At 33.1% G+C, this 18254-nt stretch overlaps 1 protein-coding gene across 5 annotated transcripts in view; it reads left to right on the top strand.

Annotated features, from left to right (window-relative positions):
• Positions 1 to 249: 249 nt before the first annotated feature.
• LOC132914152 (homeobox protein PKNOX2-like) overlaps positions 250 to 18254 on the top strand; it is a 115268-nt gene continuing 97263 nt past the window's right edge. Inside the window, exons 1-9 of one of the 5 annotated variants that reach the window (XM_060973001.1) lie at positions 250 to 574; positions 3089 to 3492; positions 7871 to 7979; positions 8678 to 8987; positions 9972 to 10172; positions 11188 to 11479; positions 12022 to 12153; positions 12331 to 12533; positions 12764 to 18184. In XM_060973001.1, coding sequence (XP_060828984.1) covers positions 8679 to 8987; positions 9972 to 10172; positions 11188 to 11479; positions 12022 to 12153; positions 12331 to 12533; positions 12764 to 13087 — 1461 coding nt within the window. In that variant the 5' untranslated portion in view covers positions 250 to 574; positions 3089 to 3492; positions 7871 to 7979; position 8678 and the 3' untranslated portion in view covers positions 13088 to 18184. Of the gene's footprint in view, positions 575 to 3088; positions 3493 to 7337; positions 7468 to 7870; positions 7980 to 8677; positions 8988 to 9971; positions 10173 to 11187; positions 11480 to 12021; positions 12154 to 12330; positions 12534 to 12763; positions 18185 to 18254 lie in introns of those variants that run through there. The other 4 variants (XR_009659522.1, XM_060972993.1, XM_060973016.1 and 1 more) reach the window with 4 other exon arrangements.

The raw sequence follows: 18254 nt of genomic DNA, 5'->3' as shown, positions 1-18254 counted from the left end.
ACATCCAAAGAAACAAGCCTTTTAAAAACAGGTTATAAGTTGACGATTTTTCGTAATAACCAAAGCTACAATCAATGAAACAAGCAGTATTTCGTTTGAAATTTATACAATTTTTTTTTCATGAAATTTAAAAATCGCGCTCCAATTTGAGCGACACTTGAATGAACCGATAATCGCGTTCGTGTTGCCATCTGGTGTGTATCCGTGGTATTAATGAAGAAGAGAAACCTTCGCGAAAAGTATTGAATCGATGACGTCACAAAAGACGTGTCAGTGGAAGGAGTAGACAGGGATTGTAGAGGAGCATGTTGAAAAATGTCCGATTACTTTAATTTATCGTACAGCGTGAATAGTGGTAAACAGAGGGGTTCGTGGTGTCGCGTGTGTGTACGTTAGACCGGTGTCGTTACATGATTATCTTTGAGCCTCGAGGTATCACGTGGACTAAAACGAAGTCAGTTTCGAACTAGTCAGACACGCCGTCGACCCGAAATATCATCGAAAAATAAAACTGGTGTGGACGGTGCGGTTTTGTTCTCATGGGACTTCCTCGGATGCTGGCTTTTGCGATACGGTAAGTAACCATAGGATAAATGGTCTTTCGATTAGTGTCATCCAAACAGCTGTTTCGATACATCGTTCGATTCAACGTAAATTCCCGCTGGGCCGTGCACCTGTAAATTTGTGAGGTTAGGTCTCGTTTATTCGTTCCTGGTGCGCCGATACACGCGAAAAACTTGTTTTGTGCGCAATGCCCCCAGTGAACGCCCATTCCTCGCGGTCTGCCTTGACAGAATTGCGGATTGATACGATCGATATTGTTAAGGCTCTTTCAAACACCAACTTTTTCCAATGACATCGTGCCTACCATGCGACCGATCCTCCATATCAACTGCCTCTCAATTGATGTTCATTATCTAGGCCTTTACACAAACATTTCTTCTTTCTTTCTGTTTTCTATTATTTTAAATTAACAATACAATATTTAGTACATATATTTACACGATGAAATTAGATTGCATTATCTAAACAGAAAATTCAATAACTTGTAATCAATTAATTTCATAGAAAACTAATTTCAATAGTTACAGAGTAACATTAACTCTTACGATAACTTATAATATTGAATATTTTTCTGTTTATGTAATACATTACGCTCTCGTGCCTTAAAAAAATTTAGTCAATTATCGTAAGATCGTTTATTAGTATTGTCAATATCACCAAGTGCAAGATAAGTGGCGGGAAGTTTAATTGAAGGATGTTTTGTTACGAGTATTATAATAAATTTATCTTACGATATTGTTTAATTGATATATTTTAACAATAATTACAGCGATTTTCTTAAATAGATTTTTAATTCAATAACTTATTGATTCGTTTTATATAAATACATATAATACCTCACATATACTACATGTTATTATACATCGTACAGATATTTATAAAAATCGGATCAACTATTAATTACTGAATTAAATTAAAAATCTACTTGAGAAAATCAATGTAATTATTATTCAAATATATCAATTAAAGATATCGCATGATTTTTTCATGATGAAACTATGGCAGAGAAAATTAAAATAGTCAAACTGAAAAATGGATTCCGATTAATAGGAATAGTCACTGTATTCACCTTGGTATCGGTAATCACGATCTCTTGCATAGTCGAGCTACATATTTATGTTTCCATCTAGTACAGAATAATGCGACCTAAACGAATTACGTCAAAAGATAAACGGGGAACTTCAGAACGCAAGCGTGTATTCTCGATGAAACGAGAAAATCGCTGTTTACATCGTATCAACAGAACCGGTTGAAATCGTTCAGAGAATTTGTTGTGAAAAAAAAAGAGTGACAAAGATGCTGCAATGAGGTATCATTATAGTGTGTGCTATATATATTCGATGAATCAAATTATTGTACAGTCGATTGATACGATGAATTTTTTTATTTAAACCTATACTTACAAAGCGAAATAAATTGATAAAATTTTTATAAAAGAATTAACGTGGAGGAAACGATATACAATTTGATAAATTATATAATAACGTATTTCCATAAAAAAGTGTCTAGTGATTTTTTTTTTTGTAACCAAAAAAAATTTAATTATGATTTAATGTGAAAGAAATAAAAATTGCCCAACGGAATAATTTCTTCTCCGTAGCAATCGGGAAAATTATGGGAATAAAGTCAAACGTTTATTATTATCTTACAGGAATTATTATGAAATCTGAAAATAATATCGACGAATTCAAATTTTTTCCACGAACACACATAAGCCCTTGTTTATCTCGAATTTTGATCTCGAAATGTGTAGTTGTGTATATAAAGAAGGAAATACCTGAAAGCTATTATGCAGGCAATTTCCTTACGTAAACTAACATTTGCAACAAGTTAAAGCAGGTATTAAAGAATTTATTAAATATCAGAAGTAGTTATGAAATATCATTATCTACCTATGTATATCATTTCCAGCTTGTTCGTTTTTTTTTTTTTTTTTTTTTTTTTTTAAATAATCAAATTATACAGATTTCCGATATCTCACATCAATTTCAGTTACTAATTTTACTATACTAATTTTACTTTTTAAAAAACCAATTGTATTTCTTCCAAATAAAAGAAACATCTCCATCATTTAAAAAAATTAGTTTCTTTTATATTTTACGTACTGCGTATCTTCTCTCGACTCAAAATTGCGGTATTCTTTGCATTAATTTATTTATTCTTACGAGTTATTGTATTCAGTAAAATGAATCGTTTTTCAGTTAATAATTAACGAGATTTAGTAAGAAAATTATTACAGGCTGTTCGTACAACCTTTAACCTTCTCAATTTTTACATTACAAAATCAATATAATTTTTTAACAACGAAGTCTAACTTTATAATAATACGATAACTTCATGATAAGAAGATAAAGTAACTAGAATTAGGAATAATTATGCAATTTAGTGACTTTTTTCAGGCTAGTCTATTTATATCCAATCTTATTTACTCGAGAATTTCGACCCTAAAGAAGTTAGGTTGCGCATAAATATTCTAAGAGTAGTAAGGAATTTTACTTGAGTAACATTTTTATATAAATTACAGGATGAATTATAGAATACACGGGACGAAAGAAGTAACGGAAGGAACTCGAATTTCCCGCAGAAATTTTATCGAGCACCCTATAGGTAGAGCGCTGCGCAGCAGTGAAGCATCGGCGCCGTCGGCAGCGGTGGCCTCTTGTAGTTTTTGCTACGCCCTCTTCGCATGAAAATGATTCTTCCCCGGCGTGCTGTAGTAGGGATCGTCGACCATTGGTTATCGAACGTTTGACTGACAGTTCGACTATCTCGTGTTAGGCTCGCGATGAAAGGGAGAAAGAAAAACGACTTCTGGCTTCGTATTAACGCCCACCGCTGATTCCAAAGCCGTTCTTTAACTCACGTCTCTTTCTACCGCGGTGTTGTTGCCCGTCACGACGCCGGTTTTAATACGCCGATGACTGACAGGTAGTAAACAAGTCCGCTTGCCCACGGGATACCATCTTTGTCATAATTAACCCTTTCGGTGCCAGACCGGTATGTGTGCGCGTTTAAACGTGTTCTTCTAACGAGAATTTACTCCCGCTTTCTGATGTCTCCATATTATAATGTAATATATTTAAAAAAATAAGAATATATTATAATAATATAATGAAAACACAATGTTGAAAAATAAATTATATATTAATGTATTTGTGAATGAGTTTTAGACAAAACATAATATACAGTGTTGAATTTAATAACAAACACGATTTTGTTTGAGGAATCCAACTTAAAATATCTTTTTACGGGAGGTATTTAATATATTGTTATTTTCTGAATGATAATGTTTCGGAATTTTAATGTACGGTTTAACGATGTTGATAGATGTATGATAATAAAGTAGCAGATTGAGATGTTGAAAGTGGGAAACCATAGAATAAATTCGTACAAATATTTGACCGCAGATATGTACTTAGCGGAATTTAAGTACTCTCTTACGTTCGAAAATGATCACTGTGTCCTAACAGACTGCTATAGCTCTGGCACTTAAAGGGTTAAAGATTCGTTTCTCCTCTTATTTACGCTCGTAAAGACACGTTTCATTGCTTCTCTGTCATTACTTTGTCTTATAAGAATGAGATGTTGCTTTAAAATACTTCAACATATTTTCTACTAAATTTCTTTTACGTTATTTTGCAATCTTAACTAATTGCGTTCAGTTATTTAAATCATAGATTGGTACATTTATAAAGCGTGTTTTTTTTTTCGTTTACAAAAATATTAAACAAAGAAAGAATGTAATAAATTTAAGACATGATTGCTGATTTTGTTGTGCAATTTTAATAAGAACTTTAATCAATTCTTTCAACAAATTAACACGTCAGTTTCACGGCTCTTCTCCAGGTTAAGTTATTGCCTCTTACACTTTGATTACTTCTAATTGCACGTTCCTTGAAACTCCAGTGTCGCAGTAATTATTAGGTTGTTACAAAAAATCAACACGTTGGACAAGTTGTGCAGCAAATCGCGTGATCAAAGTGCATGTACGCCATTACATAGTTTCCGCCAATCCATTTCATTTGAATTAATAGCCGTCTCATTTTCGGCACTGTTCATAACACGTGGCTACCACTATGTTTTAAATTCTTAATCCATTTTTTTTTACTGATACTTTGACCAAACCATATTTTTACACTTCTTTTTATTTTCTGATTTTCTATACATATATCATGTATATTTTATTACACAACATGATTCATGTATATTTTATTATAACGTATTTCATATTAATACTTGCTAGCTAGATGTTATCTTAGTTTTAAGTAGAAAACTACATTTTTATGTTTCATTGTTTTTCGTTCTGGGTATCATTTCAGTAATTTACAATAATAGATACGACACTGCTTTGTATATGAAATTGTTCAATTTTTGAAACTTTTACAAGAAAAAGTTGTTACGCTTAAAACAGCTGATCTTCAAAATATTACTTTTAACATATAATATTTCTCTCATATATATAAAATAGGAAAAATTGGAAATATTAAAATCGATTAAGTTAATTCATAAACGGAATAAAAACGAATATAATCGAATATCAATAATTAACCGAAGTGAAAATAACTACAAAATATTTTGGGTCACGTGATATCGTAAAATAATTCCATAAATATCAACATGACTGCTTGAATACTAAAAATCGAGAGCATCTGAATTACGAGATTTCGATGGACATTACAGATTATTATTTGAAGTATGCTTTTCATTTCCTGTCTCTCTCTCTGCTCATTAGAGCATTACGCTTTGCCTGTCTCACTTCTCTGTAGCAGCTGCTGTCGAATAATATCGAGTACCAAAGAATTTGAAAGCGAGATGCGCAATGCGTCGTTTAGAATGAAGTAAAATGAAGAAGATAGACGTCACCCCTTCTCACGTTCACAATGTAACTGCGAAATATGATAAAAGTAAACAATGATAATGGTGGGTTGTTCAATCAAACAGTATCACGTTGAAAGAAAGAACGAATTAATAATGGAGGAACATCGAGAAAAGAATTAATAAAATGAAAGTTAAGTAACACAGTTTCGTTTGAAATTTTATTTACTTTTAATGAAAAATTCAGTTAAATTCTAGAAAATGTTAATGTCATTGTGAACGCACCATAAAACTGAATGGGAGAACTTCTTTACCGATAGTTTATTGCTGTAGTACCCGAGGTTGAAATTAAAATAATGGTTTCTAGAGAAGAATGTAGATGAAGTTTGAAAAGATGAACACATAGGAGAACATCTTTTTCATTATTCTTGAAAATTATAAAGAAACAAAAATTGTCGATAAGACACTAAATTATTGAATTATATATTTCATTATATTTCAATATTTTCTTTTTTAGAGAAGTTACCTTCTAATATAAAGAACAAGACCATTGTCAACTATCTGTTACCTACCATAAAATGATTTTGGAAATGAATATCATATTGTCACTTTTCTCAACAAAGGTGACACAGAGTGACGCTACTATATTCATGAAAAATGTATGATTTGGTCGATTCTTCACGAAGAGATGTACAAATCTTTTTATTGTATAGAAAACAAACTTATACACATAAATTACCTCTATAAAGAAGAGAATATTACGAAACAGCGAACGTACATTTCCACGGAGAGATAATTCGACATTTGACCTAAACGAATGAAATAGCAAAAAGAACGTAAGAAATTCTAGAAGAAGGGAAAGAAAAAAGAGGAAGTTGAAACACGTTAAGGCCGTTTCGATGTGTGGCTGCAGTCGTAGAAATGAAGCACACTGACCGTTCACCGTCAGCGATAATATTTTTAAATGAAAGCGGCGAGAGAGGCGACTGGCACAATAAATATCGGGTTTAACGGAAAGACGCGAGTGTGTTGGAAGCACCACTTGCAAGTAATGGTTACCTCTGTCCACCTCCTTTTTTTACCGCTTCCCTAGTTCAGCTACCACCTCGCGGCATTCCCTTTAATGTATCTAACTCTTCTTCTCATATACCGATACTTTCTCTCGCTTACTCATTCTCTGCGACTATTCCGTCACGACGAAGTTTTGATAAAATGTCAGGAGAACGGCTATTCCCATTATTCGAAGAAGAATAAGATTCTATTGTGTATTCATCCTTTATACACATACTCTAATCTTTGTTACTTTTAGATTTAAAAGTTGTATTATACTTTGCAGATTTTTATCAAATAGATTATGTATTATATATCTAGGACTGAAGGATACATGGAAGATGCAATTTATACAAAATTATATTTTTTCATAAGAAAAGAAATTAATTTTCTTCTAGATAGAGATTTTGAAAACAATCTTATGGTCAGCTTCTTTTTTATTTTTCTCTGTTTCCACGCGTTATTACAAAGCCATATTTCGAAAGTCACGGGTAGAATAAAAATGATTGTAAAATAGATAATAACAATTTCGTTATTTGTTGAGCTGCACAAATATTAAATATTCTTAAGTGGTCATACGCAAAAATAAAAAGCGCTATAGTTTAAGAGGTGAAAACAATATAATTAGCATGAGTAGATGCAAAAAAATTATTGGTTTAATGACGCTACTACTTAGCTAATGAAGGTATTTTTCACAGACAACTATAACTATCAGTCGTAACCACGATTTTTCGGGTGTCGCCGTCTTGTCAGCCAGTCGTGTGTCGCAGTACTTTATTTATTCATACTGAGGGAACGTGTATGGGGATTGGGGAAAATTCAAAAGGAACGTTCGGAATGGGAAGCAGAACTGGTGCCAGCAACAGTGCTGATGGTGTTGAGACCGTCTAACGATGACATTTAAATGCAGTGCCGCGCATCGTTTGGTTCTTCGTGCCACGACGATTCTCTCCTTCCCCGACCCCTTCTTTTTCCTCTCGTCTCATCTCTACCCCTGGTTCATCTCTACTCGAAATACGCCGGGATATCTTGCTTAAAGTATACGATATTTTTTATCCTATTATTTTTTCAAGCGTTACCCATTCCATTCTCACTTATTTTACTCTCAATTTACAAATACAAAATACTCCCATTAATCATTATATGCGATTTGTTTTACTTTCAGATCACAAATACGCAATACTTACATTAATCGACATGTAAATACCATTCGTTATATTTATATTTTACTGTCAAGTCATAAATTCACAATACTTACATTAATCAATATGTAATTGTCATTTATTACATGTATATTTTACCTCCAAGTTACAAATATGCAATTATAATCAATACATTAGCCAGTGGTGACACTCATTGCATTGTTAAGTTACCAATTATTAACCCATGTGTATTAGAATTATCACGAATATTAATAAATTGGATATTTCTTTTGTTGCAGGATAATCGTGTAAATTATTGGAAGGCTGAAGATAGATCGAGGAATATTTACATATCAGAGGCCCCGGAGGACCTGGGCAACGATGGAAGCTGCCAGACAGGAATGATAGGTAACAACAATTCTAAAGAATAAAAATTTAATTGATGGCTAACAGTGGAACTACCAAATTAAGCAAGCATCAAAATAATAAATTTTATATTTGTTGACAATTATTGGTGGAAACATGCATCTGTCGTTTCTTGCAAAATTGATATCTACTCTTGTTGAGATATATGTTGTTAAGATATGAGTATCTATTAAAATTTATTTAATTCTAATCGTATTCACTGCTAGCAATAAGTATCATATTAGGATATCTGCTACTTGCATTCGAACGGAAAACTGTAAGAAATATTTTATTTTATTTATTATTTTATAATACATTAGGAGACACATTATATGACGTAATGAAATGATAAAATAATTATAAAATATAATTAAAACTGCAAGAAAAAGATGTTTGAATATTTATGACCAACAGTGTTAATGCAGTATTATAAATAAACTGCAGATGTTTATACAAATTGTAATTTTTGTGGACGTAACTAAAAAAGAATGGAACCTATAAAAACTCGTTTCATTCGCTAAAAATTGTAACCAAAAGTGGATCAAATATTTTATATGTTTCTGGATATTATGTTTCATTCTCACGATACACATATCTCTCATAAATGCATAAACATCCGCCGTTTAGTTATATATTTTTATTGATTAGACCTTTAAAAATAAGAGAAGAAAACAAATAACAATTTAATGATATGAACGTAGAATGCAAGAGGGTAGCACCGCCGTGGCGCTAGCGATGGTGACTCCTGGCTACGATCAGGACCCTGCAAGTGGGGTTGCCGATTACACGACTCATCAAGATCAGGCTCAGTTCGAGGCAGACAAGAGGGCAGTCTATAAACATCCCCTCTTTCCATTACTCGCGTTACTTTTCGAAAGATGCGAACAAGCTACACAGAGTTCGGACAACTCGACGTCCGAAAGCTTCAACATGGACATACAGGCCTTCGTCCAACACCAAGAAAGAGACCGAAAGCCTTTCCTAATCAATGACCCCGAAATTGACGGTTTGGTAAGTTTCTTTATAGTCCAGGTATGACATTACAAGTATAACATCTTCTGGAATTTCTCAGGACTAATTCACACCCCTAATAGCTTGAGTTAAAGAATTTATAATTTTAGAATATTTGATTTCTTAGTCTATATACACATCCTGCATTTTATGCTGTATACCATTAATGATATTTATTACAATTAAATATTCAATTAATGAATTTTACAGTTGATGGTGGAATGTGCGACAGGATTTAAGAAACAATTAAGTTGATCCTAATATTAAACTAATGTAAATTAATGTAGTCTAGCCATCTTTGCACTATAATAAGTGATAAGTACATAAGTGTATTTATGGAAAATATTCAAGGTAGAATACTCGTTATAATATTTAATGGATGAAGCAGGTTTATGCTTTATATATGTTTATGAAAATATAAATTTACACAAACCCATAACTCGTTAGAACATAGAAACTTCGCTGCAATTTATGCATTTTAAAAAATATTACATTCTCATCTATTTCTATGAAAAGTACACAGTCCAAAAATGTTCGTAATTTCTTCACATACAAAACAAGACGCGCATTGGATTGAATAATAAGTTCAACACGGTGTATATTATGTCGACAAATATTAGACAAATTATTTAAAGACTGTAAATATACATACATACATGAATTTTATTATGAAAAGTATATATTTATACAGAAATAAGACAAATAGATTATTTCTTAACTAAACAGATTTTTTATGAAACTAATTCAAAATTCGTGTTTCTTTCTTCCCTCCCCCTTTTCTTAAGAAAACATGAATGAATTTATTACTCGACCTTATGTTTATTCCAAAAAAAAAAGAAAGAAAGAAAAGGAAACAAAGAAAAAATAAAAAAGGAGAGACAGGAAAAAAACAAAGAAATAAATAATAAACAACGCGGCGCAACTCGATAATGAAAAGAAAATCGTTTAATCGTGGACGTTGTTTTTGTGCCTCTGCCAACGCAGATGATCAAAGCGATACAGGTGCTGCGGATTCACCTACTCGAGCTGGAAAAAGTGCAGGAGTTGTGCAAAGACTTTTGCAACAGGTACATCACGTGCCTGAAGGGCAAGATGCAGAGCGAGAATCTGCTACGCAGCGATTACAGTCACCATGGACACGATATGGGTCCATCGAGTGGCAGCAACGGAAGCAGTCCTTTGCAGGTTAGATATTATTTTGAACGTTTAATAAGGCGGCCTGGCCTGTTTCCCCCTTTACCTAAGTAGTTATCCTTTTTTTTTAGTGATGCGCAAGAATCGCGACTATAATCTTGAAAATCGCTCCAACGCTACTACGTGTGTCTCTGTCTCTTCTTTCTTCCTACTCTCTATGTCTTAACTCTTCGAACCTAAAAGAACAGAAATTTAGAACTAGAGAACTACTGCCCCTTCTCTTTTTTAACATCGCTACATATCTCGTATAGAAGTCAGTGTACTTTTAAAATAACTTCGCTGGGGAGTTTGTACGTCGAAGTAAGAAGGGGAAAATGCCTCTTTGTGGGATATCTCGAAATGTCGGTCGATTGACTAACTTTTGTGAGTACTCTGACCTAAATGTAGCGGTTAGTGATAGTTAAATAAACTATTGATCGAGGAACATTTTTCTAAGGGAGTTAAATAAAGTTTCGTTGGTAAATAGAGAATAATTGGAGGGAAATATTTACTCTTTTATATATGAGATAAGTGCCGGTTGACTTAGTATTGTTATTGTACATAATACATTCAATAGTTAGCAAATCGTAAACAAAAATTAGTAAATTGTTCAATGCATATGTAAGAGATCAAACGTGGATCAAATGCTTTCTAATTCTTTACTATCTCTCTTTAATCGTATTTCATCTGATAATTAACATCCCAAAATTAACAGCACCTTGTGAATTCTTCAAACTCTAACAGTTGATCTGAACGATCTCGCTGAATATTTAGTTTAGGATCCTTCTCATAACAGATTAAACAATATAATATTTAGATTAGTCAAACAGTCAAAATTATTCTAACAGTAGATTTAACACTCGGATCAATTAATTCGGATCGATTACTTAATTCAAAGCATACGTTATTTAAAGAAAAGAAAGAAAAAAAGAGAAAGGAAAAGATGAGCGATACTTGCGCGTCGCTCAAAATATTATAGAACCCCACCCCTGCTCTCTGACGGCTAGTTGCGACATATATTTCCCAGGTGCTGTCTTCTACAGGCAATGATGTTGAGTCGGGAGCTAACGGATTCAGAGTGAGCAGAGGCGACACCCTGTCGGAGAACGGTGGTGCGAGTCAGTTGGCTGCGCAAGAGGAAACCGGTAACGACAGGCCGCCGTCGGTGCGATCATCTTCCACTGCTCAGCGCTCGATCAGATCCTCCAGCCAGGACCATGACGATCCACTGTCACCTTCCACGGTACACGGGAGCACACCACTCTCGCAAATTGGGGCTCATTCCTGTGCACCAGTCAACGATATTTATCTTGGTCAAGGTAAACTTATTTGTTTATATTAATTCATTTTATATAGCAAACGGGTAACAATGATTCTAGCTAAATGGTTTCTACTTTTTGTTTAATAATTTTTTTTCTCCATTCTTCAATGTTTAAAATTGAAGAGTTTGCAACAATGAGGAGATAGTTACAATACTTAAATTGTATTGATTGGAAGAGAAAGGAAAGGTTTTATATTGAAAATTCTATCACGTAAAATAATATATAGTTCCTTTGAAATGTTGAAATGTTGAGCCGCTTCCTTATTGTAGCAGCCCCTTCGATTATATTTGATTGTTGATTAATCAGGTGAAAACAAAATAAAGTGTAAAGTTACATGAATTTGAGTCTTTTATTTGCAATTTTTGTTTACATTAAATTTCACAGAGCACATTGATGATTACAGTATAGGATATTCAACAATTAATTGTGTCTTAGCTTGTAACTTGAATATTTTTGTGACTATCACGCCATAAAAATTGAGCTTTGATAAAGATTAAAATATTAATTTAAACGTAAGCATTGTCAACTTACGTTTATAGATGATATGGACTATGTGAATATTGGCGACAGAATATATTTAGAAGAGGTTGGTTATTGGGGCCTCCTTGCCTTGCAAGAGCGTGAAAATGAATACGTCGATGTCGGGGATGCGAATGACGAAAAGTATTTTGGTTAGACGAACTTGGTTCTTTCTTACCAATGACTAATGTTTTTTTTCACTTGAATATTAATTACTAATTAAACATGTGAATATAAACTAACTAAATTAAAATAAATAAATATTATCAATTCTGCATGGAGCTGCAGTTAATCTGTCACAACAAATATATCGTCTTTATTATGCCCAGATATTACTGTGGCTGGTTCTCCTTCACCTGCACCAAGTGAGGATGAAGACGAAGGATGTGGCACTGGTACTGCTACTTCCAACCACAGTAGTAGTGGTCATGGAGGTAATCACAGCAGCGTTAAGAAAGGAAGACAAAAGCGGGGCGTCTTACCTAAACAAGCTACAAGCATTATGCGAACTTGGCTCTTTGAACATTTAGTTGTGAGTATAATCTCCTATAATATAATACAAAATTCAATCCAGTGATCATTATTCTATACTTCAGTTTATAACTATGTTATATAGGATCACGGAAGTATATTTACCACGGAAAATTTTTACGAATATATTGCATAGTTGTAATTCTTGTAAATTCTATTGGCACTGTAACAACACACGAGTACAAAATAAAGTAAATAAATTATAATTATTGTTATTAATTATTTTTTTAGCATCCATACCCCACGGAGGATGAGAAGCGACAAATAGCGGGTCAAACGAACTTAACGTTGCTACAAGTCAATAATTGGTTCATCAATGCTCGTCGACGAATCCTTCAGCCAATGCTCGACGGTGCCGGAGCGGATTCGATACAGCGAGCCGGGAAACGTCACAAGGTATCGAAACACGTGGTGCAACACCAACAGGTGCAGCAGCAACAAGGCGGTGGCTGGCAATCTGAAGATTCTGGGAGTGATTCCGGCTCCAGCGACGGTGAGGGAGGTGCCGATAGATCGAAAGATGGTAACGATAGCGACGAAGATGATCTTCACTGACCTCTGTCGATCATTAAAACATCAACCTCTTTACGGTACCTTCAAATCCAGTTGCTCATTACAGTATTAAGGTATTCGAGAATAGATTTCGCTTTAACTGTCAAATACGTAATTATTCTCGCGAAAATCAAGGGTATTATTGGTCGAGGTTATCACGCTCTCTTATCGGATCCGACAGTTTCAATCTCTTTTACTATCCATGGAGTATCTTAGCGTTTTTAAACGTCGTTATTCGTTAACTACGGTCCGAGAAAGATTGAACAAGAAATCCTGTATAATTCGAAACATGTTCTTTCCCTTTCTTTTTTTTTTATTTTTTTTTTTATACATTGTCTGTAAGAATAATTCGATCATGATAAGAAAGAGTTTTAGGATTGTTATATTTTTTAATCAATTTCCTTGATTCGTTGATAAGCAAGTTACATTGAAGCAACTTTTTTTCTCCTGAATAATTCGTTATTTCTTACGGTTGTTTCTTCTTGATAATTCAATCTTAATGATTATTAATTTATGTGTAATAGTTCAAGGCGACAAACGATGGTCGTGTAAAACAGTCGTCGTTTGTATCACTTACTGAACAATAGACCGTGTTTTCCACGATGTTTAACAACCGAGTTGTTTAGTTGATTAGTTAGGAAGTAGTTCAAATCAACTAATTTGTAGAAGCAAATTATTTTTCGAAAGAAGACTTCAAATGTCCGTGAACAATATTCACATTGTGAAAGATCTTTATGAAGACGAATATATTTGCGTGTAATATGTACATTTTTTCTATGATATAAACTACGAACGAAGAGTTTACTCGTTTAACAAAGCGATTAGAAACAAGTTAAATCTAAGGTGACAACAACACAAAAGTCAGCGTTACTGTTTATATATTTTTATATCGAAACTTTATTTCCTTCAAGATGCGTTTTTCCCAGGTTTCGCAGCGATATGACACGTCTTTCAATGTTAAACAGGACAAGAAAGAAAAAGAATAAGATCAGTACGTGCTTAAAGATCATAATTTCCGTAGAAAGTTAGCGATCTTTATATCACTTTATTTTCAAACTGTTCTGAAATAATATTAAACTTACAGATATATTTATCCTATGAACTCTGGGTGGAATTAAAAATTAAATACTAACAACATTTAAAGTAAAGAAAAAAAGAAAACAAAGATAAACGTTTGACTATTTATTGGTTCGACCAGCCTCACACAATTAACTCGATTCCTGAATAGTTTTGAGAGAATTTAGGGATATTTCTGTAAAGGGGAGACTTAGTACTTTCTATAGTGTTATCGAAAATCGTCCAAACGAGACTATGTATAATATAGATATCTTAAATAACGACACAAATGAACGATCGTTCTCAACCCTTCCTAATTAAAATAAGCTATGACGATATTGTGCTACTACATTTAACATAGGCGAGATATGTTTTTGTGATCGGTCGGCAACCATCGAAATGCTAAAAGAATAAATCTAAATCTCGGGAAAAGCCATGCGTAAAAAATGAAGAACTAAATTACAATGAATTAAAAAAAGAAGATGATTGTGATGATCGGTCAGTAAAATGGTAACAATCTCGGTCTTGTACTCTTCGTGCCATTAAAGAGCGTGGTAACTTCCGCGTTTAGTCTTTGTTCAGCTCTGCAGTGTCGTGACATAGCGAAGTGCTATCCCTCCAAGATAATAATAATAATAATAATAATAATAATAATAATAATAATAATAATAAATAATTAATAATAATAACAATAATATTATTATTAATAATAATACCATTACGACTAATAATGATAACAACAACAATGATAATATAATACTACTTTAAATATATGATGATTATATTTTTAAACTCTAAGTGTCGTCTTTAAAAGAAGAAAAAAAAAAAAGAAAAAAAACACATGTACCGCAGTTTGAACAAACGTGGTAATGCTGTACATATACAATATACAAGAACTATTAGAAATAAAGGAGAAGAACGTTTAATGTGATTTTTCTTCAAACAGAAAGCAAGAGAAAACAGGAAAAATTGAAGAAAAATATGATTAACAATACATTTTCTTGTAACTGAATAAATACAACAGAGAAAACAAGTCTAAGGCTCGACGACAAGCACATGCCATCTTAGGGTTATAAGTGTTCATACATTCGCTGTCTGCATATGATCGGTTGCGTTTTACTGAAAGTGTCCTCCAGATTGCGCGTGCTGAATAGTTAGCGACATGTAAAATGTTTTACTTGAAAGAATCAGAGAAAATTGAACGGAAAACGAGTTCCAAGATTTTTATCACTTAATCGACGTTGTTTTAAGTTCGATGACGATTAATCATGTACATACATACGATGCTCTTCCTGCGTACTTGTCTTCGATTGTCCTTCAATTATTTCCAAGCGTTCCGTCCATCGCATTTTCAACACTGTTGAGATCTTCGACTGCCTTCGAAACGCTATTCTAAAAGAACAAGCATTTTTTAAACGATCATTCAAACGTAGAAATGTAATCGCATCTCGTAAGAACGCAACTTATTATTAGCAATAATTTTCATATTTCTTTTACGATTTTCTCTACTCTTTTAATGCCTGCGATGAAGACTATTTTTTTGTATTTAATCATCCCTTATCGATCTGTAAAATATGTTAAGGTGATATTGGGGAGCGTTATCGAGTTTCACCGGATAATAGGAGAATGAGAATGAAATAATGATTCATTGGAAATGAATTTCATAAAATTTCTTAATAAGCTATGTTGGTGTCAGTGATTCCTAATATACAGCACTCTCTTAATTTCTGTGCGAGGTAATAATAATATTATAATCTGTAAACAAGTATATGACTAACAAACGAACGCTAGTCCACTGATTAAAACGCATAGAGGATAGCCCGCATAAGTAGTCGATTTTTGGTCATTTTTTGATCATTATAACCTCTTCCTAAAGGGACAAGATGAAACGGTAAAGTTAAGTCATAGATGTGCAAAGATAAGAAAAGAGCAAATAATAGTTATTAATGTAAACTATGCGGTCGATTCTCAATGTACTCAGAGGAGCGAAAAGTTAAAAATTATTGATTAGGTCTATCGATATTTACTTTGCTATTAATTGGTATTATACTTTTCTTCCGGTATATAATCGATGTACATAGCCGAAACAGGCACAAAGTGCTTCCATTAGTGGCTTACGAGCTTTTTCCGAGCATTGTTCGAGATAAACTGATTTCTATTCCAATAGTTGGCCAGTGTCTTATCCGGCTGCTCGAAACTGTTAAACATGTTCTAAGGGAAAGAAGCAAGTTAATCGAGGCTTAGTAAAACGATATCATCAGTTGAAGACAGCTTTTATTACAGTATAGCTCCATATACGGTGTAGTGATGTAAGTGAAACAAAAATAAATGGGGCGAACGATTGTGGACAATGGTTGCGAAGAAAAAAAAAAGAAAATCAACGAAAAAAACGCTGATTCGATTATATCACGAACTATATATTATTTAATAGCATTTTTCTACTTTGCTTTTATCTCTAACTGGATCAGCGATTAATAAAAATGGTCTACGATCGCTCGTACCAGTTAGGTCGTCTGTGTTTATAAGTACCAGCAATAAATGCGCACTCTCCCTAAGAAAATAGAACTAAGAATCGTCAGCTCGTATCGCGTCAAATCACCTGGTACGGGACTATACTGTACACTCTCGACTAAGTATAATTATAAAGTAATGGTAGATTAAGAGGTAGGTTGTAAGGCTGAACCACGTATACGTATGTGCTGCGGCACCAGACGACTGTGATAACTCGGTGGGCGGTGCCCAGCCTCCTACTTCATACTTGTATACTGAAAATTATGGAATACTTCAAAGACACACACATACAAACACACCATACATATACATATACACAAGATACAAAAATCAGAGACTAAATACACAAGTAGAAACATTTACCAGAAAGGATTGAATGTATATGTTAGAGCTTGCATTGAGAGAACTTAGTGCTTGGTCCGTAGGCTTGCTTGGATTGTTCTTTTTGCCCCTTATAAGTTTTTGCTTATGATCAGTGGTTCCTATTGAGAGTGCTTGTTTTAAAAGTAATTTGGACATATTTAAAAACCAACGAGTTGTTCGAATTGAATATTTCATATATTTTGTAAATAGAATAGTTGACAGTAGATATACCTTTATTATAATTATACTATACAAACATACACGTACTATAATTGTTTATATTAAAATATAAATAGGGATATAAAAATTCAAAACGTATGAACATTTTCATCCTTACAGGTGCATGAGGACGGACCTCCAAGTAAATCTCTAATGTTGCATTAGTGATTGAAGTGCAAGCTCTAAAATATTTGAGAAGATAGGAATGGACCGAAAAGTGTGATAATAAGAGTTTCTTTGGTACAAGATTAAGTTTCATGTTTTGACTGCCTGAGTTCTTTGAATTATTTGTTTATCTTCCATAGACTTTTATAACTAACATGCTAAAGATAATGTATATTTCACATGTTACATTTCTCATCTTGTTTTACAATATTTTGTACTGTTATTCCGTTAATATCTAATATCGTCAGGGAACACCCTAGGATAAAGTACTTCTTTTAAACTTTTTATGTTGTATACGTGCATTGATTTATATTGTTCTACTATAAATGTGATATGAGAAAAATAGGACAACTCAAATTTTAGGCTGCCCGCTTTCTTAACATTATCCTTGTTGTAATTTCGTATTCTCTATTTTTTTTAATTTCGTTATATTTTGTTACTCCTTAAATAATAATGAACTATACAAATATTTGTAAGAAATGTGTTTTAGTTCATGTATTTTATAAATATTCACGAAATCTCTAGAACAACTATTCTGTACCTTTTTAAAGATATTTAAATGTACATTAACAAATGTTTGTACAATACTGCATGTATATGATAATATTAAACTACAGGACTTTCGTAGGTCCATTCCTAACTTGAAATTTTAAGTCGTAAATTAAACGTATTACGTACATACTAAAAAGAAAGCATAAGTAAACAACATGAATACTTCTCTCTCGTGTACATCAAGGTCCTGTTAAATAAGTTGTTTATTAATAATAAACGCCATCACGCTTGCAATACGTGTTTCTGATTTTTATTGTAACCTTAAGATATTGATAATCAGTTTTCCAATAAATAATTATATATC

Source organism: Bombus pascuorum, chromosome 1, assembly GCF_905332965.1.
Source record: "Bombus pascuorum chromosome 1, iyBomPasc1.1, whole genome shotgun sequence".
Classification (NCBI taxonomy): domain Eukaryota; kingdom Metazoa; phylum Arthropoda; class Insecta; order Hymenoptera; family Apidae; genus Bombus; species Bombus pascuorum.
This window is presented reverse-complemented; position numbering and strand designations above follow the sequence as displayed.